Source organism: Lingula anatina, chromosome 4 (genome assembly GCF_051362555.1).
Source record: "Lingula anatina isolate TDL-2025a chromosome 4, LinAna3.0, whole genome shotgun sequence".
Lineage (NCBI taxonomy): Eukaryota > Metazoa > Brachiopoda > Lingulata > Lingulida > Lingulidae > Lingula > Lingula anatina.
In genome coordinates, this window is record NC_141770.1 from 24,313,400 (window position 1) to 24,338,019 (window position 24,620).

Consider the following 24,620-nt stretch of genomic DNA (forward strand, 5'->3'; position numbering starts at 1 on the left):
TCACTTGTACAATTTTTATTTCAAGTGCAACCTTCGAGGGGTTTCATGAAATATTCTGTTTGGCCATCATTAATTTCTCATAAAAATTATACAAAATACCTAATATAAAAGACCCATGGAAATACAGTCAAATTTCCATCATTTCAAACCACACCTCTCAACAACGCACAGCACCACATCATTTCAAAGTCGACATGTTAACTTACTACTGGCAATGATCTCTTATCAACGGGGTCTGGCTTCACAACAAAACTTTCGTCTGAAAATTGGGGTGATCTTTTAGACACAAAAATTTGGTTTTTATTTCTGTTTAATGTACGTCCAATGTAGTCCACACAAGTTTAGGTTTGGTTTTAACAGAAGCAATATCTTTATTTTTTTATATCGACTTATCTTGGGCCAAAGTTAACAAAGGTGTGATCTATAAGTTTAGACCAATTTTCAGCTGTAAGTTTTTTTTATGCAAAACATGACCCTAAGTTTTATCAGTTGCACAGCTTTCATCATTTGGACCAATATTTATACAATGTTAATAACAAAGCATGCTACATACGCACCCTATGACATATATTGTGTATGTCACTAAAAAAAGAATATTAATGACAGCTGTAAACGATATTCAAATTATATTACTGGTGGGTCATTCCACAAAAAAAAAAAAAAAAAAAAAAAAAAATCCGAGTCACATCAGTGACACAAATTTCGTGTAATATTTGCATAATTTTGACATGCCAATTTTTTTCTCCATTTCCTACTAGTATAGTACGCTTCAATGTGGAAAGAAATCAACAGTAATTCAAAAGTGACAAAACAAATATTACACACAATGTGTGTGTCACTAATATGACTGAAATCTTCATTTTTTGTGAAAGTTCTGGTAAGAGCATTACTATATTTTGCAATTAAATGATGACCATTCTATACATAATGCATCTTAATTATACATATCTTACTGTTCCTTTGAAGTGTACAAAAATCTTTCCAAATGGCAAAAATAGCTCCTCTCTGCTTAAAAAAACTAAAATTTGTTGAGTTTTTATCATCAGTTTATCAGGCATGCGAAAAAAAAAAATGACAGAGTTCTTTGATTCTAAAATTCAAGGTAGAGTTACTAGTTACCCCATATAATGGTTACCCACATCATTTGATCTCTCATTTATGAATGAGTGTAACTTAAGAGGGAACCTTAAAAATTAAAGGCATACTATGAAGATCAGGCCTGTGGAAAAAAAATGAATGTTTTCCTGGAGATTCCAACAGTTTTCCATTAATCACCAAGATATATCACATCCATGTCTGTTGATAAAATTGGAATCTATAAACACGTTTTGTCTGTTAAAAGTTTACAATTTTTGGGCAATTCATACTATATGGAGGTACAGACATTCACTTATAACTGTAAAAACTGCAATATAGAACATGAAATCAGAATACACTACATAGTTTTCTCAGCAGTTTTAGTTTATTTGGATTAAATATACTTTGGTGATTAAAAAAATGCTGAAATTCTAAGAAAATATTTTTCTTGTTACAAAAAGGTCTTATGTCACACAGCATGCCTTTAACTTGATAAGGTATTCTCCATGGCAGTGTTGAATTACATATTAAACTGTTTTAATTACAGCTGTACTTTTCTTGGTATTACACCAAGAATCATTTGGTTAAAGAGAGGAAACAGGTATCAAATAGCAACAATAAAACCTGCTTATTATCACTGGTACCAGACCGACTTCTCAGGCAAAAAAATTCAATGTGTAAAAATATCTGAAATATGTGAAACTTGATACCTAAGGACTGAAAACTTCAGAACTGTCTCATGTAGCAGATATTGGTATTATCTCCATGACGACAGTTTCCAGGATACAAGAAAGCAGGACTTTAGAAAGACAACCCTCTATCCATATATTGGGCTTCCTCTTTCTGCTTTGGGAAGCCATTTCTTATATTTTTACTTTTGAAGCATGTGCTGGGGTGACCACCTCTCTCAGTTTAAAAAAATTCATCTGCAGTACCTGAATTCTTCAAAATCTTGGTTAAATCCTTATCAGAAAGAGGAGTAAATCAGGCTCCACTATCTGGCTGAAATAATTATTCAATATCTGGGCCATTTGTTTGAGAAAAAGGACCTTCTGAGCCCAGAGAAGGACATATCTCCCTAATGTGCACAGTGGGGAAAGTATGGGAGGGTGTTTGGCAGGTGGCCTAATTTACCATTTTATAAGGGGAGGGGTGGGGCTAGAGGCAATTCCTCCATGATTTCCATAATTTCTCACTATCTCTATCAATTTCATTCAACATTCCCAGTGAATACAACATTTTCAGGCTGTTCTCAGGTGTGCAAGGACAACATCACACCTGTATGAGCTATATAAGGTGCACAAATATCACCATACCTTGTGAGGTAAAAACTGGACAAGTAAGTAGCAGTTGTGAAGTGACTGACTGACCTCTACATATTCAATGCCATTAATGTCACCACAAACACTTAACAGTTTTTTAAATGGTTGTGGGTATATGGGTATACAATATACAAATCTAGAGTTAAAATTGTAAAAAAAAAAAAAAAAAAAAAAAAAAAAGGTAGTCTCATTTTCAGCATATATTTGCCAATGGCTTCTAGGCCATATATGGATAAGAGCAAAAGACAACTATCTTGGTTTTATATGCTAAGATATAAAATTGTTGTCACTCTATGATTTTCTCCTGTTGTTCTCCTGATGGTATGTCAGAAAGAAATGAGGGGAGAGAGGAAGGAGGTGGGAGTTCCAGGGCCCTGTAACTCGAAAGCATCGCGTATTGCTACCAAGCGCAAGCGTCTCGATTCCACAACTCGCCCCTTATAATACACTGTAGCCTCTATGTGATATCGCTATTCGCAATACGCGATGCTTTCGAGTTATGGGGCCCAGGTCAGCATATGGCAATTCTCAATACTGGCAAGAACCATCAACAGCCTTGGTTCCACCTATCTAAAAATAGAGTACTTTACAGCATCTTATCATTACAAAGTTCACAGTTTGACACTCTTCATTTTATACTTTTGAGTACGTGAACCAGAAATTAGATTTACTCATACCATATAAAACAAGCATTAAAAATTCTATATATGTTCCAGATCTATTACGTTCAGCCAACCAGTGCCAGCTTTAAACCTCCATCCTATAATTTGTCAACCTGGCAGTCAATAGCCAATGAAGTATCTGTAGAGGAGGTATCCCCCTGCAAGGGCCACTAGGCCAATACATATGGGTTTGAGCCAAGATCTCCTCTGTTTTCTGAGTTCGTGTTCTCGCTGCTTCCTTTTCATGCGCTCTATCTGGTCTGCAGTGCTTTTCAGTCTTTCTTCTCTCTTTCTGCGTCTGATCTCTGCAGGAGCATCTCTGCAAGAATGGAACATCATGATTTATGGTTCCGTGTGCTTCATAGAAAGGGAACTTGCCGTTTTATGAATTGTGGTAGTTGAGAATCCCTCATAATTTATCATTGCATTAGATGTACCTATGGTTGTGTTATGTTATTGTGATTGTGTAATACATCTCTGTAGGTAACAGGTGACAAACAGGTAATACATATGTCATTAAAACCCTGTGGGATCCGACTCCTTTTCCATCCATGTATTATTCAAATAATTAACACATTTTTCTTTCTTACAAAAAATCAAGCCAAATGTCATACAAACCCTGTGGGATCGGACTTCTTTTCCATCCCAGTATTCTGAAAATGTTCGTCTTCTTTCTCATTGGATGGTGAACTGACAGCATTGGCCTCTTCAACAGGGCGTATTCTGCGCGGCGGGAGTGGCGGAGGCTCGTCATCACTGTCGCTGTCTTCCCAGCCTTGGTCTGCTATCAGTCCTTCTGAGTGGTAGCTGCCGTTCAGGGTTATATCCTACAAAGGATCATCAAAGGATAATCTAAATATAAGATATTAAGTAATATGGTTCAATAGGTAACACTCGGGAATAATCTGCTCTTTTTCATTTTTAACACTATGCATGTTGAAAAAATATTAAGGACTTCCAATTAGAATTTTTGTCTGTTATCCTTACTTTTGTAATTTACATTTTGTACATTTTTTCATTCATGATGCTTATGGCAATCGAATTTAAAAAAGTTATTATCTATAATATTTCCCATTTATAATAAAGGGTTTATTTTATGTATGATTAATCTTTCTGTCAATCTTTCTAAGGAGGCCATTTCTTTTCAACTCCAAAACATTTCAAGCAAAATTTGATGTAAAAATGTCTTTATTACATGTTTTTCCCTTTGTTAAATTTGACAATTAAAAGACAGATATTTTTAAAACAGATAATTTTTACATACTATAATAATCATGTATATAAAAAATAACATGCAACCATGAATAACAAACTAAAATAAACTCACATTCATAATGCATAAAAAACTCATGCAATGATTTTTTTAAAGAGCACATGCAAAAAATTCCAAAATACCTTCAGATATCTTCGTTAAGCTGTTGCATACCATATTTCAAAGTTCAATTAACAAAACATGCATGCTATTTCATTACAATATATATAACAATGGGCAACATCCACTCTATCTCTTAAAAGAGTGTGATGTCACTAGACAATTCAAACTACTGACGTTCAGATGAGGATTTCTATAAAACAGATTTTGATAAATGTCTGGATAACAAAAATAAGATACTTAATTGAAGCAAGAAGTAAACTTAACACAAATACCCCACTATACAATTTATGTAAGTCAAAATAAGTTTGTAGGGCCTGTAGTATCTATACTGTTAGACAGTTCATTTTTATAGACCCAAGGGTTCTCTTTAATATTTGATGATCATTTTGTCCAACATCACTGGACACTTGTTACACATCTATGACAGATTATTCATGCCCAGAATATGCAAGAGAGAGTTGGATATCCCCATTTAAGGAAAAAACAGGTCATAACAACCAGTAGGCTCAGTCATTATCCCTTCACTTCCACCTGAGCCTCGGTGGTAATCAAGTCGGCAGAGAGGCTAGACAAGACATTCATCAATTTAGGTTTTCTATGGATTTACACAAATGGAACTTTCTTTCAATAATAATAATAGAAAGACAGCAAAGCTGTCAAATGTACAGACATAAAGCAGAAATAAAGATGCACAAAATAAGTTAATTTGCTAATTTTAATGTAATATTACACAATGCACCACAGCATAATCAACACCAATTTTTTCATTATACGCTGCAGATAACATGGACATAAAGGATATGTAAATAGCAAAGGGCTTCAGGCCCTTGGGATTTACACACTGAAATTGCCAATGAATATGAAAATTTCACAAAAATAAAATGAAAAAATAAATAAATAAAGTAAATTAAAATACATAAAATAAAAAATCATAATCCCGAGAAAAAAGAATCTTATCAGGCTGGTTTTCTAACTCAAGCTGTATAAGTCTTAACAATCTTTTTTTTTTTTTAATTTGAAGATAGTAAGTAACGCAGTTTTCCCTTCATACTGTTTGCAGTGGCAGTGCACAAAATAGGGTTTCACCAATGAATGTATGTGCAATATTACATTATGTTAAACAAAACTGTCACCACCAATTTTTAATTTTATACCACAGGTAATAAGGATATGCAGAAAATGTTACTAGCAGAGGGCTTCAGGTCTTTGGGATTTGTATGCCATACAGTGAAAATGCTAATATTTGAAAAATTGAAAATTTCACAAAAATACTGCATTTATTTAATTTGGGGAAAAATCTAATAAGGCTGGCATTTGGATTTAATCAATCTGGATCTAAGTGACAAAAATCACTCCAGTAAGTTTGATGTAATTAAATCATGTTTTTTTTTCCATAAATTGTATTAACATTGAAAATTGCACGGCGACAAAGACTCGGACAACAATACAGGCATAAGTAATATATACAGACACACTTTGTCTGCATAACAGGAAAAAAAAAAAAGTTTCATAACTCATGTTTCCACTTTTCATAACTTCCAAGTTTCCACTTAACAATCATATGCTAATTCTGCAGAAACCAGGATATCCCTTTTTGATTAGGAATTTAACACCTATGAAAATCAATCGTTGTACAATTAAGTCATTAACGGTTGCAGATTTTGGCACTTCACAGTTATAATAGTACTACAACAGTTACTAATGAAACCAGTTACTAATGAAACGTTCAACACACAAGAAAAAGGAAACGGCAATTACAATAAAGTAGCTAGTGACAAACAGTCTTTAGATTTAAAACTCTGAGCACAGTGGAAAACAATTGTTACAGGTATGCAAAGTCTATATATTTAACCTCTTTTCATACATCAAAAGCAATAAGGCTGCCTGGTCTAATTATTGAGCAACTGTTTACAAGTTTCTGAAAACATTTTTGAGTAGACATAATAAACAACAGATCATTACAATCTGAGAAGTATATTATGCCCACACTGCCTTAAGATCTTGGCAAAATGAAATTCTTCAGTGCATACTTAAAGGCCCAGAGTTTCAAATCTGACTGTTCTAGCACACCCAAGGGCATTGGTGAATTATTTAATTTCCATGGTGACCATAAGAACAAAAACCACCACCATAGCAACCATCACCACCACCACCAACACCATCATGTAGCTAAGCAACCTTGTTTAAAAAAAAAAAAAATGTACACCAAATAGACACAGAAGCCAGATCACAACATTTATCATCAGCTTCCAGGCTGTTACCTCTTTAAGTTGTGCAGACAGACTGCTGTGCCGCCTGGGAGGGGCTGGCGGAGTGTCATCGTCAGATACGGAACCCTGACTCAGCTCTGCAAACTGCAGGACAAATCATAAAGGCCATCATGCTGTGACATGCAGTAATGTTGGATGAGGGATTAGTGAAGGACTAAGAGGAAGCAATGGCAGTAACTCGCAGATTTGAAATTATTATTATTATTTTTGCAAAATATTTTATTATTTGGATATTTACCAGAAAACAAATCTGCCTTGAATCCCACTTGTTTAGAGATGAGCAATTGTACAGAAAATGTTATTTTGAGAAATCTTACAAAACTGACATTGCTTGAATTTCGTGAGAGATCATGTTTACTTATTAAAATATTTAAAATAACCTTAATGTAAATACTTGCAAAATAGTTCACTAACCAAAATTGAAATCAAGTAAATGGCCAGAATAAATTTCTGAGCTTTTGTAGATGCTATTTTTATAACCTTCATTAATGGGATTTTCAAGTACTAACTGAACAGGTATACTACACCCGTCTAGTCTAATATGGCCTTCAGACATAGCTTTTTTATTTTTCCTTTTTCTTTTGCAAAAGTTTAATTATGGACTGTGGTCGAAACAGATTAAATTTAACAATGCACCAGTGCAGTTTTCTTCCTCAGTGAATACAGCCATCAAGGTGATAGATTATCAACAGCATATGTAATCAAAATATAAAGAGATGCGATAATAAATAATATTACTTAAACAAGATTATTGGCGACCAAAAAGTCTGAAATCCGCCAACGGTCAGAAAAATCTCATCCCTGAATATGGATAGTAAAAACTGAAGCTTACAGTAGATGAGTCATATTAGGCAAGCATTTGACAGGTGACTGCTGTATGAAGCAAAATGCAATCAAGGCTATTACAAGCAAAATAAGCTTATAAAAAGGACTGATTGTTGTAAACAGAGGATGGGTATTACTCTTTAAAAAATGCATGTGTAAGGTGAAATGTAATGCTTACACAATGAAACAGAAAATAAATTAAAAATGGAAAGATTTAATCATCTGCACGATGAAGATCCATGTACTACTATTTTTAACCCTATCCCCTTTCAATCTGCCTTAAAATGCTTTGATCACAACAACACATAATAATGCACGTTCTTCCACTCAAACATTTTTCCTGCTTTTTAAAGGTTTTTCCTTCTCTTCCAAGTATTAATCATCACTCTCCTTTCATGTATTGTTCAGACAATTCACGTAACTCTAAATTCTAAGAGAACTGCTTCAAGGAATTGAAAATCATCAGATTACCTGAAAAAATCATTGCTGTCACATATTCTAGGAAAACTAATATTGTCATTTCTTATCACACGTAAAAAGGTGGTCACGCACAAAGAGCTGAAGTGGCTTAATCAATACCCTGCTCTGCCTGCAGGAAAATATTTTCTTGAACAAAAATTTGTGAATTTCCTTTTAAAGATGAAATGTAGGAAAATTTCTCTTTAGAAATCACCTTATTTATCACGTATATTTAACCAGCAAGGAGTTATAAAACAAATAATAAATATTTCTCTCAATACATCAGTGTTAAGCTGTGTCTTTCCTTGTAAGATGACATCATACTTCAGGTAAGAATGGTAATGACTCAGAATTTTCAAACACCAGCGTACTGAAAAAACATGATTCCCCTCGCCTCCAGGAAATAACCATATCAAGTTACTTATAAAAACATAATTTCTCACCCAACTTTTAATGCAAAACTTTCTACTTATTTTTAGTATCACTAAAAAAAGAACCTGTTACTAAAAAATGTGACCATGATTTTTTTTTGTTGTTGTTGTTTACCAAGAAATAATTGTGCAATGCTACCATTTAAAACCACAAGAGCCAATGTCACATTTGAATTTTTGATGATGTTTTCATGGTATTAACCTGGATATTTCCAAGGCAAACTCTATATTTTCTCCTTAATTCATAAACCAAGGGCACAGTTTACACTAAACAGGTGTGTGTGTGTGCGTGCATGAATGATTCAGGCAAGTATATCAATGGCACAGAGGTGAAGGCAAACCTATAAAAATAACTGGGAAATGTCAGAGCCCAAGGCAGGCTGCTCTATGTGGGACTTCAGGGGACATTTATGCAACACCCACGTATCCGGACTTCTGGATAAATCAGGAAAACTTCATTTCTAAAGGCACGCGATGCAAATTCCCAAAACCAAGCTCACTCCAAGCTCTTAAAGCTCATGACTCATAGTTTTTTTCTAGAACTCACACCAGTATATTCTAGCCTTCTAGGCCATTTTTCTTGGGTTATAAGATGATCAATTATTGGTGACTTGTATAGTCAAGTTGACGAAATAAGTTAATGTAAGCACTAACACTAAATGATGAAATCAAATATTGAATCAAAATGTAAACTTCTCATTCTTTTTGGATACAAAATATAATTTTTTTCTACGCTTCTTGGAAACACAGACTATACAAGCGTGAGTTCACGTTAACCAAGCAACCCCAAGGCAAAATGCATTGACTTATGAAGCATGCTCGGCTCTGCCTGCTCCACCCACGCAAGGCCAAAGGTTTCAGTCTAGCACCATTCATTATAAGGCCCTGCCTTTGGCTTGCAGGGCCCGGGTCAATCTCTTCAAGTTATGCTTTTTTTCCACCAAGAAAAAATTGCACAAGTCGTAGGCCTGTGCTGGCTGAAAAGTTTCCCATGGTTGCCCTACTATACTTTCCGTCTAGTATCCAACAGAGCCATTATCATAACTTCGATAAGTTAACCACATTTTTCCTTCAAGGTAAAGGTAGAGTACTGCGAGGCAGAGCCGGTTTTAGCTCGTCCCAATTTCTGAGAACCAAGTTCTTGGTACTCAAGAAATAGGACGTAGGTACCAAATCAGCAGAGAATTTCCTTCAAACTTCACTACTTTGCCCAAAGGCCAAATCAGCACACATTAGCAAGCTAGATCAGGTCAATTTCTATTATGTGTCTCATATGTTACGATGCGATATAAATATCTCGCAGGCCAGAGCAGAATGAAGTCCAGTTCTGAAGTGAGCCACGTAAAAGGAAAAACGGCTTGGTTCAGATCAGAACTGAACTGGACTCTTACCTGGTGAGTAATATATAAAAATATTTTTTAATTGATTTCTGGACTGGCACAAATGGATTTAAAATGTTTATAAATCATCTTTAGTGCATGTTCAATAACCTACATAAATTTATACATGACATAATATGATAAATGAACAATTTCAACATAACAGGCCTGCACAATGAAAGCATACACAAAATCTTTACTCACTTCCTCCTCAAACATTGTGTACAACGTTCCCTCCATTATCCTCCTGGCGCCTTCAATGATGGCCATGTAGCTGAAGCGTAACTGGTCAGCCGTCTGGATGAGGCCCATTCTGTATTTCCTCATGTCCAGCAAGACTGACCGGACATCTACGCTGTCTGGGTCCCGACTTTGTTCAATCTGTGGCAGGAAAGAGCCATAATGAGCCTTCTCTTAGCTGACTAGTGTTATTATAGATATTATAGAAAATTTTATCAAAATTGTAACTATATGTTCAAATGAGGTGAAATATTCCAAGCAATTACATTTAACAAAGAAAACTAGTAAGCACTACCCAAGTCAATGCTCGGCAGAAGCACATCATGAAATAAGATTAAATATTTAACATTTACAAATACTTAAAGATGTTTTATACTGGATTTTGTGACAAATTTAATTTCCATTAAAAGATTTAATGCAATTTTCTCCCACACACAAGTTGCTGTTCTCCTCTAATTCACTTCAATTTGATGTCTTGCACCACTTCTAATTTTCAAATCAAAATAACTTAGTTTTAAACGAGTCGTGATTCATTCAGACTATCATAGTCTTCCTGACATTTCAGAAGGAAATATGTGCATCAGGTGCTTTAATGTGAGGGGGTTTATTCTTCGTAAGGTCTTAACTGGAAAAAACAGCTTTGCAGGATATGAATACATTAAAAACATAACTTTGGGACATTTACAATTTGGATAGTAAACCTTCAAATTTTTTTTTAAACATAAAATAGCACTGGGGGCAGAGAGGGGGGCAACAATAGGTTTGTGTTGCAAAACCAGTTTTACAAAATTAAAGATATCTGATTGAAGCTGCTTATTAAACAACCTTTCAACATATAAAACTCAAAATGAAATATGTTGACAGAGATATTCAACCACAAAATGTTGTATATATATATATATATATATATATAAAAAGGCAGCAATATCTGTTGAAAAATGTACTTAAATGAGATTACTAAGAAAATGATGCCAAAAAAAAATTAATAAATATTGATAACATAATTTTTGGGTCTATCATTTGCCTGCTGTACCTTATAATATTATATGGACTGAGATACAAATCTGACGATAATTTTACACTACCAGCACTAAGCAGGTGTCCACAAGACAGAATGTTCCAGATCGTCCAATCCCAGCACTACAGTGTATCACTGCTGGGCCGACGTCTGCCTCCAAGGCCCCAGACTGGCGAACTGCGATAAGAAAGTTGAGGAAGGCAGCAGAGGATTGTGGGACACCAAAGTCGGGCCACGTTGTATAGTGAAACTGAAGGACCTGCCGTACTGCTCCTTCCTGAAAATGTGGTACGGAAACTGGGCTATAAAATTATCATAGTTATTACTTCGAAGAAAGTGTTTTATTTTCTTTTGTTCAGAAAAATAATCTAAGCACCCTGAAATCTAGCTACATTCCATTTTTCACAACATGATAAACTATAAATATACACATTTTTAACCCTTTATGTCCTTCAGTGACCAGCCAACACCTTCATGAGGTTACAACATGGATGTTGTCTTAGTAACCACACATTGACTGATACTGTAAGTCTTACTAGAAATACATCTTTAAATATTGTCTTCATATGGTAAATAATAAATACTATTACACACATGTTATATAAGAACTTACAATGAGGTGTTCAATCTCCAGCGTTCTGACAGTGTAGTAGGAGGCTCTCTGCTCCCCACAGTACGTCACTTTGATGTTCACGTCATTGAAGATCATGGCGTCTTGGCCGCCTTGTTCCTCGCCTATTGGAAAATATTGGCTGCATTTTACCTGGCATTTAAAAAATGTGTAAATTCATTAATGTGATCTATCATAATAAAAAACAAAATCCTCGCTGTTACTATTCAATTTATTCATTCACAACCTATTTTTACAAAGAATTTGTGTATTTTGCTCAACCTTATGGCCCTACACATACACAGATACAAACCATGAAATTGGCTTGACACAGTTCATAGAACAATTCTCACAGTCCCATTGTTTAGCACATTAGGCAAATTTCAATCATGAATGAAATGTGACTGAAAAAAATGTCAAAGAATTCATGTTCACTTGAGGCCCCCATATTGATGACCCTGTTTGTGCAAACTGAAAGTCATTTTCAATAATCCATGACAGAAATTTGATTGAAGAAAACATTTCACAGAATTATCTTTCACTTATGCCCCCTTTTCCATGACCTGTTCCTGCACAGGTAACCTTCAATAATCAAATCTGATTAAAAACTGTTCAAAGAATTGCCTTTCACTTACGGTCCCCTTTTCAATGACCCTGTTCAGCATAAGGACGGCCTTGGAGTTTTGTTCCCAGACCATCTGCCAGAAGTGACCTGAGGTGTTTGGGAGTGGACCCTGGAAGGTAATTAACACTTAGTCTAATGAAATATTTGTAATTCAGAGGCATGGCAATAATTCCATCTTTTCAATGAGGAAATCTGTGAATCTGATTTTTTTAAAGTCATAAATTCTTTAAGTAAGAACATTCCTGATGAGTGGTAGCAACAAAATTGAAAAGCAGCCCATCCTATATTTGTACTGTTAACTGTTAAAGTACCAAAATGAATGATTCACACACGACCATAACTTATTCATATATCTTTCATTTCAACAGACACTGGATTCCTGAAATCAATTCAAAGCATCACAATACATTCACCTATGACACAGGGGGAGAAGAGAACGACAAACCTGTGTCAGTATATACCGCCTGTTTGCCTGAGGTGCCTCTACGAGGCTAGCGTTGATGTAGTCGTTGGTGCCCGATTTGAGAACAACTCGACTGTGATCATCTGGAAAACAAGAACAGATTTCATCAGGCACAAGCCTAGGTTTAAAAAAAAACAGATTTTATTGCAGATTTTGATGAATCTCAGGAACCATCAGAATTTTTCCGTGGAAAAAGCACGTCTGATTCATAAGGTACACGCAATTATCTTAGTGTTACATTAGCAGCATTATTGTATCAAAATAAAACCGTCTTGAAAGAAAGACTTAATCTCTTGCTTTGATGAATGTGGTGTTGGGTTTATGGGCTCATTCCCACTGACGCTATCGCTCTGTCATCTAGTATGTAGATCTATCCAACTCCGCAGGGTCTCAAAGGGAATGCAATCAGATTAACACGCCTTTGTCTGGCATCGAGTTGAAAACAGAAAAGCTGGTGATTTTACAAATATGTTGGCGAAATGAGAGGAGGCGTGTGAGTCTGTTAATCTCAGCAAGAGTCCCTGCAGAGTTGGATCATGCTACGTAGATTGATAATTTTGTTGGGAATGAACCCCATGTTATGCTTCGCAAATGGCCAGGTTAAGAGTCTGTGACACACACACACACACACAAAAAAAAAAAAATAAATAAATAAAAAATAAATAAATAAATAAATAAATAAATAAATAAATAAATAAATAAAAATAAATAAATACAAAAAGTCAGTGTACTGGACACCAGAGTCGACAAAACCTACCTGCCCAGAGTCTATATACAACATTTTTATTGGCCTGGCTTCAACTGTCCTGGAATACGGCTTAGCTTGGGGCCAGTGATTACACACATTTCTCATACTTACAAGGACTAACGTCTCTGTATCTGTTTCTATTCCTATTCTCTGGGTTCCTGGCATGCTTGGCTGTGAACTCAAACTCTCTGTTCAGGGCAGATTCATTGCGTATCCTCTGAAACAGGCAATAATCGAGTTGTAATTATTTCATATATATCAATTCAAATATAATCCATGCATACTAGCATAGAGTTAGTGATTACTACTTTATGCATCATTCGATTCTTTTGCTCTTGATTTCAAAGCAAGTTGAAATTGAAGTTTATGTAAGCAATGCTAGGTGAGCAAATGTCAATGATAATGGAGATAAGACTGTTAAGCAAAGAGAAAGAGGTTAGGCCCATTTCTTACAATATACTCTTGGTTTCTCAAACCTGTTCACTGCAGCTATAGTAAACCCCGTCTGCATGGGGGAGGGGGCAATGGAATATTTGTTTCAGAATAAAACTAGTATGTAAAAGATTTTCCGTCAAATCAAATGTTACAATATTTATATATAATATACAAGACAGACTTTAATCACCCTGCCAAGAGAAACAAATTGCATATGATTTGCCTGGCATAGTGTAGGTTACTAGTATTCAGTTTTAACAGTGCTGCTTTCAAAACTAACCTGCAAAACTGCAACCTTTGGGGAAAAAAAACTGTGAAACACGAAAGAGGCAGCCTTACTAATAAATGAATTCTAGGAAAAGCCTATATAGTCTCTTGACATATAAAATAGACTGTTGGCCTGAAGCATGCAATAGCCTTCAATAAGTACCGGCATGTTTTGCCACCACAGGTACTCTGCTAGAGACAATAAAGAGCTGGTGACAATCCCATTTTGTTGAAGATTCAAATTGCATACATTCATTTACTGTACATGCCTAGAGCTACTAAGAAATTTATTCTGACGGAAAAATGTTTTATTACGAGCTACTAAGAAATTGCAAGGAAAGAGTACAAGTACTTTGGAACGGGTTGGGGCTTAAGTATGCTTCCTGCAGCATTTAAACATTTTGAAAGCAGATCTGTAACCCTCCACCACCCGCTTACAAATAATAATAATAATAATAATAATAAAAATAATAATAATAATAATATCAAATGGAAAAAGATCATTTTTATCTCACACACACACACACATACACACTCTCTCTCTCTCTCCTTAACTGCTGTTAATACAGGTAAGATGCAGGTAAGATGTGTTTTTTTTACGTCTACATATCCTGCAAGACTACTGATCTTGCCTAATTCAGATCTTAATCTGATAAACCCTATCAAACAAAAAGATACATGATATTGATATGCTGATTCCTTTTGAAATGTACAAGATGTGGTTGTCATTTAGAAGTAAATTAGTTAATTAGAGATTATATAAACATCCAAGGGCAGGGATAGGTCATGCGACGGCTTGTGAATAGGAAGAAATTGCCATTTCTTTTATGGGAAAAAGTTCAAATCCCAGATAAGATCCATTAAATAATATATATCTAGACAGCTAGGCTGAGACATGTATATTATACAGAAATAAATAATAAAAAATAAAAAAATAAATTAAACCTAAAAGTCAACACATTTTTAAAAGTCAAAGAAATGGGACATGTATTATGGACAGTTGACCTGGAAAAAAATCCAAGTTTAGAGTTTAATGATGGCAATAGTGGAGTTTACCATGTCACTGTGCCTTTATAAACATAGTTGCAATCAGACGTAAGTTACCAGAGCAATCCCTCTCCCCAACCCTACCCACATCAAAAACGGCCTTATCACCTGGCAGTCTTAAATGTTTTGGAAAAAAAACGAAATAAAAATTTTGGAAGGACAAGCAAAATTTTGGTAAGATCAGTAGATTTCTGGTCCAGCTGGTACAAAAGACCAGCAAAGCCCCAGAGTTTTCTCCATGTCTGTTGTTATATTTTGAAGTTTTGAAGTGAGGTTAATAAATAGTGTACCTTTCCAAATATATTTGTACATAATATTTTGAAGGGGCCACGAATAGTCCAGGTTAAATAGTTTTAGTGTACCTTACCAAATATAATTGTGCATAATAAATATTTTGAAGGTGTCACCAACAGTTAGGTTGAATTATGTCTCTATACCATTCTAAGAAGTAATCAAAACAAATTGAAGGTGTCAGCAATTGTCCAGGTTAAATGATGTCACTGTGCCTTTATAAAAATAGTTTTATATTTGAAGGGGCAGCAAACGTGAGGTTGAACAATGTCACTGTGCCTTTCTAATAAGTATTTGTAATTTCTTAAGGTGTCGGCAACAGTGAGGTTAAATAATGTCAGTGGCTGTATCTTTCAAAATAGTTTTTTTACTTAAAATTACAGCAGAAAAAAAAACTACTCCCCAATGGAACTGTGCAAAATTCATGCAATATCATGCTAAACGGCAGGCAATGCTTCAGAGCTAAAAATGAGAAATGAAGAGCTCGGAAAATGGGTATATACTAGTAAATTGTTATTTTCTCGTGGTTCTAAATAGGGTATACCTTGGCAATAAAGAGAATTGCTAAAACTTCCAGGAATTTATTCTTGTGCATATAAAAGATGCATAATGCACTCCATGCCTTCAAGCCATATGCAAACCAATTCAATGACATTAAAAGTAATAATAATGGTGCCACTGTCACCACAGTTGGGTAGGAAAGAAAATTTTGAGGACACTTCATATAATTTTGTGGAAATAACTGAAGTAATTGTTTACATGATAAACATAAAAAGACTTATTCAGCACCAGATGGTAGCCAGCAACAGCTTTTTATGGAACCTTTAAGGCTTTTAGAGTTATATAATAATTCAAATTGTATCTGCTGCTCCTGATTCATGCTGGATTATATATCTGATGATGATTATTGATGACAATGCAGTGTGCACACAAATTTTTGTATGTCAAACATTTAAGTCAGTTCTTAACATATTATTCACTGACAAGCTGTTTTTAAAAAAGGTGAAAAGTTATGCAAGTTATATACACAATTAAAAATATAACCTGTTTCATTTGTAGAACTCTGTGCCAATAATTTTCAATGCTATTACATAGGGATGAGAGAGATAAATCCTTGCTTTTTCTTCATGCTGGTTACCAACCTCCCATAATTACAAGTAAATAGCTACAAATTTCTTTATCTTGAAATTTTGAAGAAAAGCCCAACTATTCATGTTTTTAGGAGGAATTGACATTTACCTTTCCTTGAAATCTGACACCATATTTGGAATAGAAAGCTTGTGGTAATTCTCAGTGCATACACAGATGCTGACTTGGAAAAAATATATATTGAGCCAAAAACTGAAAGTTCTATGACAGAAAGGATATTTAAGGATTTTTCAAATCAAGTAAATAAATAAGAAACAAATTATATTTGAAAAAAATTGAATATTAAATATAACTGTGCTCCAATAAATTTTGGTACAAAACATCTATTCCTTTAGCATTTTGCCACTTAAAAGTAAATAACTTGCAGGGGCGGATTTAGGCCGTCTTCTGGGTCTTCCAGAAGACGGTCAGATATTCAAGTTTACATTAACAGGCATCTAATTTTTCTGTTGGAAGACGATAAAATTTTGAGGATGGATCAACAAAGATAATTTGGAAGACTGTCAGAAAATAGCTCTGGATCTGCCCCTGACTTGTGTAATGCATGCAGAAAATCAGGACGATTATTAACATGAGTGTGCATGAGTTTTTAATAAAAATTTGCCAAGATTTGTTTTAAGAGAAATGTGAGCATGCAACAGTGCATTTAACATTTACAGCTAAGTTTTAAATGGTCCTTTTAAGTTTTATCAGTGAATTTCTTAACAAAGGCAGTTATTCCAATAAACCTAAGATCTCGCTTTCTCTCTCTCCCTCTCTCTCAGATTAACTTACAAAAAACAGCATGTAAAACGCTGACTAGATTAAATCTACTAGCAAGTTTTCAAAGTAAATTCTCACTTTAGTTTTACAAGGTTGCATGACTTGATGAAGCTTTAAACATGAAAGATAGATGGAGTTGACCTAAATGCCATTTAATTACTATTATTATTATGAAAATGATTTATTTATTTCAATTTTTTCCTTATGCAGGATAAAATACAAAGCCAACTGTATCTGCTCCTCAGACTGGTCTTCTTAAATCTTATGTAATGCCTGACATATGATGATATTATCAAATCTGCTTAAAACAAATGAACTGATTTTGATATATGTCTTATTGTACCAATCTATCAATTTATATATTGATATTATAATGGTGGGGTAATATAATGTGACTTGCAGATCATCATATTTGCATTAATCACTTTTTAAGGAAAAGCCAGTAATTTTGCATCCCTGCTGCATTCTGATTTTTGCAATCCCGCAATAAGATATGTTACTCTATACACGGATGTGCACATGACTCTCCCTTTCAAGACGGGGGGACGAAGTGCAATTTTTTGAAGAAAAAAAGAAAATCAATTTAAAAAATCCACTATATTGTAATCACAGCTGGTTATTTTGTGACACATAATTACAAAAGTAAAACTACTGCATCTACAAACACTGCCGTTTTCAAAAGATAAACAAAAGTAAAAGTAAAACAGTGTGCAAACGCCAAATGCCAGTGCATAGTATTTGGATCGTTACTTCCCCAGTGCCCACCTCGTATTCGATTCCCCAGCTCCCGTTCCTGTCGTAGTCTTCGAACAGGCCGATTAGCGACGTCGAGCTCATTTGGGGCTGTTGCTCTGAGCACTTTAATTCCACATTTGGGCGAGCTTTCACTCAATCCTTCTCTCAAATATATCTGAATTTCCTGGCAGCCAGTTACTTGGAACGGAAGTAGAGTACGCATGGCAGGGTGTTTGGGCATTTCCAAGAAAGGCTTAATTTCTTTGCGCACCAAACAGGAATTGTTTTTGCAAGTTTAATTAGCCTTTTTATCGCTTTCTAATTATGTTCATTAATGCACTCTTGACTTGCTTCTATTTTTGCAAGATGTGCTGTGATTCAGAGTGCTGCAATTATTATATAGGCCTATCTTGAAATGTAAGATATTTTAAACGTTGCCCCTGTACATCCGAGGATCTTCTTTATATCTAGCGATCTAGCGATGATGTAGAGCCCTGAGTTTACTGCAAAGAAGTTGTATGGCGGGAGGCAGGCTTTCCGGGCCTCCAGGCAATTATTCTGAGCTTGCACCTCGAATGGTGCTTGCTTTGAAACGGCAAGATGTTATGGCGGTGAGGGGATGTTATTATTTTATGTCCACGTTTTTCCCAAAATCAAGGAACACAAGAACGTTTCTAAAGAGTGCAGATAGCCACATACATGTATCTGAGTATATGAATGGGTATAAATTTTGGCTCTGGAATTTTTCCAAACACAGAAATATACATTTAGCCTTGTAAAATAGGCAAAACGAAGGAATTTGGGTCTTGGAAATATGCAAAATAATTTCAGATACAATGTTTTATTAAGTAGCAGAACTTGACCTCCTATCATTAGGTAACTAAGTCACAAGAAAGGTTTGGGAAGAAGAGATGTTGGCAAAAAAAAAAAAAAAAAACATAAAAAAACAAAACAAAACAAAAAACATCAATTATTTTTCATAATATAATATATATTTTACTTTGCTTAAAAGATTTAATGAAAAAAATACTCCATAAAAATTCTCTTTTGACCTTTATTAGCTTGATCACCAAATGTTGCCCACATGGTTAAAACGGTACTAGCTGATCTTGTCATGTATCAACGCAGGTTAGTTCTCAGTGCAGTACAGTAGTTGAGGGGCAGCACATCATGTAAAAATTGATAGAAATCTGACATACCAGGGACATTTTTATGGCAGTTTGCAAAAGCCAACAACTAAGCCTATACCTGCAATCATCTGTGATCCTTAATGCATGATCACAATGAGGCTACATTGCAAATCTATACATCTAGTAGAGTTCAATAAATACCAATTCTGCATTCATAGGCTTAATTCAACTTAATTTGATTAAACATAGCTCCATAATTATCAGCCTTAATTAATGAACAAGCACTTAGTGCCAGACAAATTATCCAGTAGGATATCCAATACATTAAACACTCTGTAAAAATACCATCCAAGGCATGGGATACTCTTTCAGAGTTAGTGACCTCCTTCTAGATATATATTAGCTATTTCACCTGGCGCAGTGATAAGTGTAGGGTAGTTTGGCATTTTCCCAACATGGTAACATCTTGCCGATTTTCAAATGTCAGAGAAACATCTTGTAAGCTATTGGTATTTGTAAAACTTGACACTCTGCTATTACATGTAAAACTTATGCTATGTTTACTCTCCCTTCACATATAAATTAAACTTATGATAGTCAAACTGTCTTTTGTTTTTATCTTTTTACAACAGGTAAAAAATCTACTGGAAGAAGGTTACAGGAAGTTAATCAATGCTAAATTGAAACATTCTGATGATGCTAGACGTTCCATTGCTGAACCCTGTGTATATAAAGAAACAGCACTTTGTGTTGCTATCAGAGTGGGACAGGATAAGTTGGAAGATTTATTAAATCTTCTTCTACATTCTGGTAATATACTTATTCTTTCACTGTTACAGTAACTGTAATTTTTACCTTCGACAAGGAGGTTTTGTTTTTGTTACCATTAGTTAGTAGGTTTGTCTGTGGAGAGCATTACACAAAAGGTTATATATGGAATTTGATTAAATTTTCAGGATAGTTTGCAATTGGCTCAGTGAAAAAAATGATTAGATTTTGCTGATTATCCATAAATTAATTAGGTAATAAATTAGCTAATTAATTAATTAATTGTGTACAGATTTTGATGACATTTTTAGGAAATGGGCCAACAGATTTATGATTAGATTCTGGCAATGATCCATTAATTAATCCATTAATTAAGTGTTGATAATTAGTTAATTATTTGTCTTGATGGAGGTCACACTCTTTGATTGCTTTTCCATATTTACATAAGTACATAACACTTATGGCTAATTGTATTTCATATTTGCTTCAGTTATATTTATTCATGGTAGATACTGGCCAGTAGTGCTTTACAGAAGTCAGCAACTTTTATCATTACCTCCACCAAGGAGGTTATGCTTTCACCCCTGTTTGTCTGTTTGTTTGTCTGTCATCGTCAAAACTCAAAAAGTTATAGACCAACTTTGATGAAATTTTCAGGAACTGTAAGAAGTGGGCCAAAGAACAGATGATTAGTTTTTGGTGGTGATCCGGATCAATAATCAATCAATAGTCAATTATAATAAAAAATTGCTGCCTTGGTGGAGGTCTGCGCTCTCGGACAGAGTGCTTTTCTAGTATATATATATATGAAAAAGTCTACCAGTACACACAGTAGCATAGTGGTTACCCTGATACAATATTTAATAGAAGTACATTAACTCACTTTGAGTAGTAAAATAGGGTATTCCCAACATTAACTTTTGCATAGCTTGGTGGTTTGATTACCTAGTAGTAAAGTGATTGAGCACAAGGCAGAATTTTGCCTACCATTGTAAGCTTATGGCCAACAATAGGGTCCTGGTCGCTGAACCACCCACTAGTCAGGAAGTGATATTATATTAACATCTGCATGTACTCACATCAGCTTGATGAAGACATACATCTATGTTGTGTATAAGCCAATGCGCTTGCTAAAAATTTCAGCTTGTGTTCAATAACTTAATTTTTGTGAAATAATTGACTTTCTTCTTTTATTCTAGGAGCAGATCCCAACAAGAGGTCAGAGGAAATTACTGCAACAAGACATTCTGTGGTGTCTCCACTACTTCTGTTGTGCCAAAAAAGTCCTTCACTGATATATAAGCTACTGGAAGCAGGTTGGTGCAATTAATTCTTCATCAAGATATTCTGCTGGTAATATGTTGTTAATTTTTTAAAGTGTCTTTCTCAGAGATATGGCTGACGGTAGTGCTTACACATTTAAATTCTGATAAAGTGAATCATTGGAGCATATTACTCCCTTATAAAAGATTCAGATCAGCATTGTAATACTCTTCCCTCAATACCTATGGTGCACTTCATCTGTTCCATTCATTTAAAAGGTCTGTATCTTAACACCTTTTCTAGATCAATTTGCACATACTATAAATCTTTGTTAAGATTCATAAGTTGCCATCTCCAACCACTATAAGTCTCCAATCCATATATTAATTACCTCAGGTTTCAACGTTTTTCACAAGAAAGCATGGTTCTTGGGCAGATTTAGGCCGTCTTCTGGGTCTTCCGGAAGACAGTCAGAATTTCAAGTTTACATGGACAAGAATCTAATTTTTTTCGTCAGAAGACGGTCAAAAATGGAGGATAGATCAATAAAGATAATTTGGAAGCCTGTCAGAAAATATCTCTGGATCCCCCCCCCTGCGGTTATACCATTCATTTTGCTTTAATCTTAGTCCATCTGAAGACTTGTGTTAGTCTGATAAAAGAAATTTAGCCTCTGTACTTTTTAACAAATTATGGCACTCATTATTTATTATCTGCTTTTTGTCTGTACATTTGACAGCTTTGCTGCCTTGTTAACAAGTTGTGGCACTCATTTCCAGGTGCAGATATAGATGCCACTGCCTTGAAGGTCCAGATACCTGAGGAAGAAGGGGGCAGTATGCTTTTTATATACAGGTACAAGAAAACCATAATTCCTTCTGAAAAAAAAAAATAATTGAAGGGGAATCATTTGAGTCACATTGTGTTCAGCTGGCTTTTAATTCAAAGAGATTAAAAAAGAATGTGAGTGAAACTATATTTTCATACATGAATTGAAGTTGGCCATACTAGATCTTTTAATGCCATTGGGTAAGTTACCATAACAAAATTCAAAATTTGCTTAATAAGTGATGTAAATGGTAACACCTGTTTGGAGACATTTTTATTCTATTTAATGAGAGAGTTATGTCCTGCGTATGTTAAGTTGAACATGGATTGGCAGGCATTAAATAATGTTTTAAGTAAGAACGGAACATATTTGGGGAATTTGCTGCAAGTAAAACACATGACACTACTATAAAAAACTGGCATGTGCCAGTTGGCAAATACTTAGTCTAAATCTAACAGTACATGCGCACTGCATGCATATACTTTGGTATGGAAAATAGAACTGTACAATCAGTCCCGTAGCTAGGGGTGGTTCGGGGGGTTCGAAAGAACCACCCCTTTTGCTGGGTAAAATTTGATCTAGGTACATGAAGTTTTTATGGGAAAAGGTCCACTTTTTCAAAAAAAAAAAAAAAAAAGAACCCCCCCCTTTTGAAATTGCTGGCTACAGGCCAGACAATCTATAATGTTCTTCACTTTGATGTATACAGGTCATGTCTGTACTGGGCCATAGATCGAGATCAAGCCAGTCTGGTCAAGATGCTTATCCAGTATGGGGCAGACACCTCATTAATGGATGACCAAGGGAATCGGCCCATCCATCATTGCTGCTGGGAGTCTGTACAAATGGACTGCGCGTGGGAAGTGATTAAAGGGGGTGGTCTCATTTCTACTAAAGAAAACACGGTTTTGAATGACAAAAGGGTGTCTAACCAGCCATCTCTGTTCAGGACTCTACTATGGCAGCTACATGTTGAGCCCGATGCGCAGATGTTGGTGAAGATACTGCGGATGTTGGTAATTTGGGGGTACAGTGTCCACACTACAGAGGCCCATCAAATCGTATCTACACTTCACTTAGCGGACATAACAATGGTTGAAGACCCTGAAAATTTCAAGTCATTTGTTCAGTGGTTTGAAGAAAAGGTAAAAAACCCACACACTCTGAAGCATTCATGTTGTTTGAGCATAAGAACTGCCCTCGGAAGTAAGAAATTGAGGGACAAAATCTACTCTCTGCCACTCCCACACCAGCTACAGATACATTTGTCAATGGAGGACTGCATTTAACATTATTTAACGCGAGCTGAGAGTGCCAATGCGTTGTCTACACTGGATATTATAGTTGAAAAGATCTCGAGACACCTTAACATTTACCAACTTTACTTATAAGAACGGGAGTTGATCATAAAGCACCATTTTGCATGTGTTGCATCGACTGCAAAACGAGCAAGAGTCAGTATTTTTGGTGTTCTTATTGTGGAAAAGTCACTCTGGTCAGGTTAATTGCTATACTCAGCACTCTGTATATGTACACATACCAGTATACTGTGTATAGGAAAAGGTATGGAAAAGTGAAATTAGGGAAAAATTTTAAAGGAACCTCAGTTGATTTTGAATGGTATATATGTTTTATTTATGCATGTACCTTCTGTGGTACTTTCAGTCTCTAGGTACTTTTAGAAGGCATGTTTTAAAATTTTATGATTTCATCTACTAAAATATATATCACATGGTGCTGAGATGAATGCAGACTAGACATGATTGAAGTGACACCTGGCAAACAAAATACAACAGTGACACCTGGTTGACGAAGCATGCTGGTGACACATGGTTAAATGTACACTAAGGCAGCACTTAATTGATATATATATATAAAGGCAGTAAAATTGTGTCAAAGAAATATCGTCATTTACAGAGTTCTTGAGATGACAATTTCCATTGCTTTATGATGACCTACATTTTGTTAGAATGCTATTCTTTCTAATATACTCCTGGCAAGCATATTTTTAAATAAATAAAAATTATAAAAATTGATTTGCCTCAAATTGCCTGCCTGTTTAATATCTCGTTCTTTGGTCAAATGTTCAGCCTTTTAGTCTGTCTGCTGTATGTAACTGCCAAATCAATCTTATGATAAATAAGAATCTAAACACTCTTTATTGTGTACATCTTGTCAATATATATAACGTACATCCTATCACTATTAAACAGTGATTATAATAAAACTCGGATGGATCAAGAAACTATTCACTCAGCCAGGATCAGCAAGCGCGTGGCCGTGCTCCAGAAATTGTGTTAGAGGTGACTGGGATTGCTACTGTAATCGAAGTTAGGGAATTTACTATAATTCTTTTTCTCAGGGAGCTATGTTGTTTAAATTCAAGTCCATTGCATAACTGTATAACTTCTCAAATGGAGATTGTATTTTTTTTAGAGAT

At 35.1% G+C, this 24,620-nt stretch overlaps 2 protein-coding genes across 4 annotated transcripts; one reads left to right on the top strand and one right to left on the bottom strand.

Moving 5' to 3' along the window:
• Positions 1-18,427, bottom strand: LOC106155372 (tyrosine-protein phosphatase non-receptor type 2). 3 transcript variants are annotated; one of them, XM_087010816.1, is made up of 10 exons: positions 18,221-18,427; positions 13,616-13,721; positions 12,739-12,839; positions 12,304-12,402; positions 11,668-11,821; positions 11,126-11,331; positions 10,005-10,181; positions 6,698-6,790; positions 3,680-3,888; positions 1-3,380 (listed from the first exon to the last, which is right to left on the bottom strand). In XM_087010816.1, exons 1-10 carry the CDS (start codon positions 18,290-18,292, stop codon positions 3,182-3,184), a joined length of 1,416 nt encoding a protein of 471 aa, XP_086866942.1. In that variant the 5' UTR covers positions 18,293-18,427; the 3' UTR covers positions 1-3,181. The 3 variants fall into 3 exon arrangements, with proteins under 3 accessions (XP_086866942.1, XP_013385624.2, XP_013385625.2); XM_013530170.2 differs by having other exon boundaries at positions 11,126-11,335; positions 11,672-11,821; positions 18,221-18,426; XM_013530171.2 differs by lacking the exon at positions 6,698-6,790 and having other exon boundaries at positions 11,126-11,335; positions 11,672-11,821; positions 18,221-18,425.
• A 170-nt stretch (positions 18,428-18,597) lies between these two features.
• On the top strand, positions 18,598-24,214 carry LOC106155361 (uncharacterized). The gene is made up of 5 exons (XM_013530157.3): positions 18,598-18,801; positions 19,953-20,130; positions 21,288-21,404; positions 22,131-22,206; positions 22,890-24,214. Exons 1-5 carry the CDS (start codon positions 18,709-18,711, stop codon positions 23,467-23,469), a joined length of 1,044 nt encoding a protein of 347 aa, XP_013385611.2. The 5' UTR covers positions 18,598-18,708; the 3' UTR covers positions 23,470-24,214.
• Positions 24,215-24,620: the final 406 nt, after the last annotated feature.

Bases quoted from the DNA above. Each gene is read 5' to 3' on its own strand.
- LOC106155361 (XM_013530157.3), top strand. From the start codon at position 18,709: ATGGCGGGAGGCAGGCTTTCCGGGCCTCCAGGCAATTATTCTGAGCTT. The intron at 20,131-21,287 runs GTAATATACTTA...CTTTTATTCTAG, and splicing joins AAATCTTCTTCTACATTCTG to GAGCAGATCCCAACAAGAGG. The intron at 21,405-22,130 runs GTTGGTGCAATT...ACTCATTTCCAG, and splicing joins ATATAAGCTACTGGAAGCAG to GTGCAGATATAGATGCCACT.
- LOC106155372 (XM_087010816.1), bottom strand. From the start codon at position 18,292: ATGAGCTCGACGTCGCTAATCGGCCTGTTCGAAGACTACGACAGGAAC. The intron at 12,840-13,615 runs GTAAGTATGAGA...CTTGTTTTCCAG, and splicing joins ATACAGAGACGTTAGTCCTT to ATGATCACAGTCGAGTTGTT. The intron at 3,889-6,697 runs GTAACAGCCTGG...GATCCTTTGTAG, and splicing joins TGTCTGCACAACTTAAAGAG to GATATAACCCTGAACGGCAG.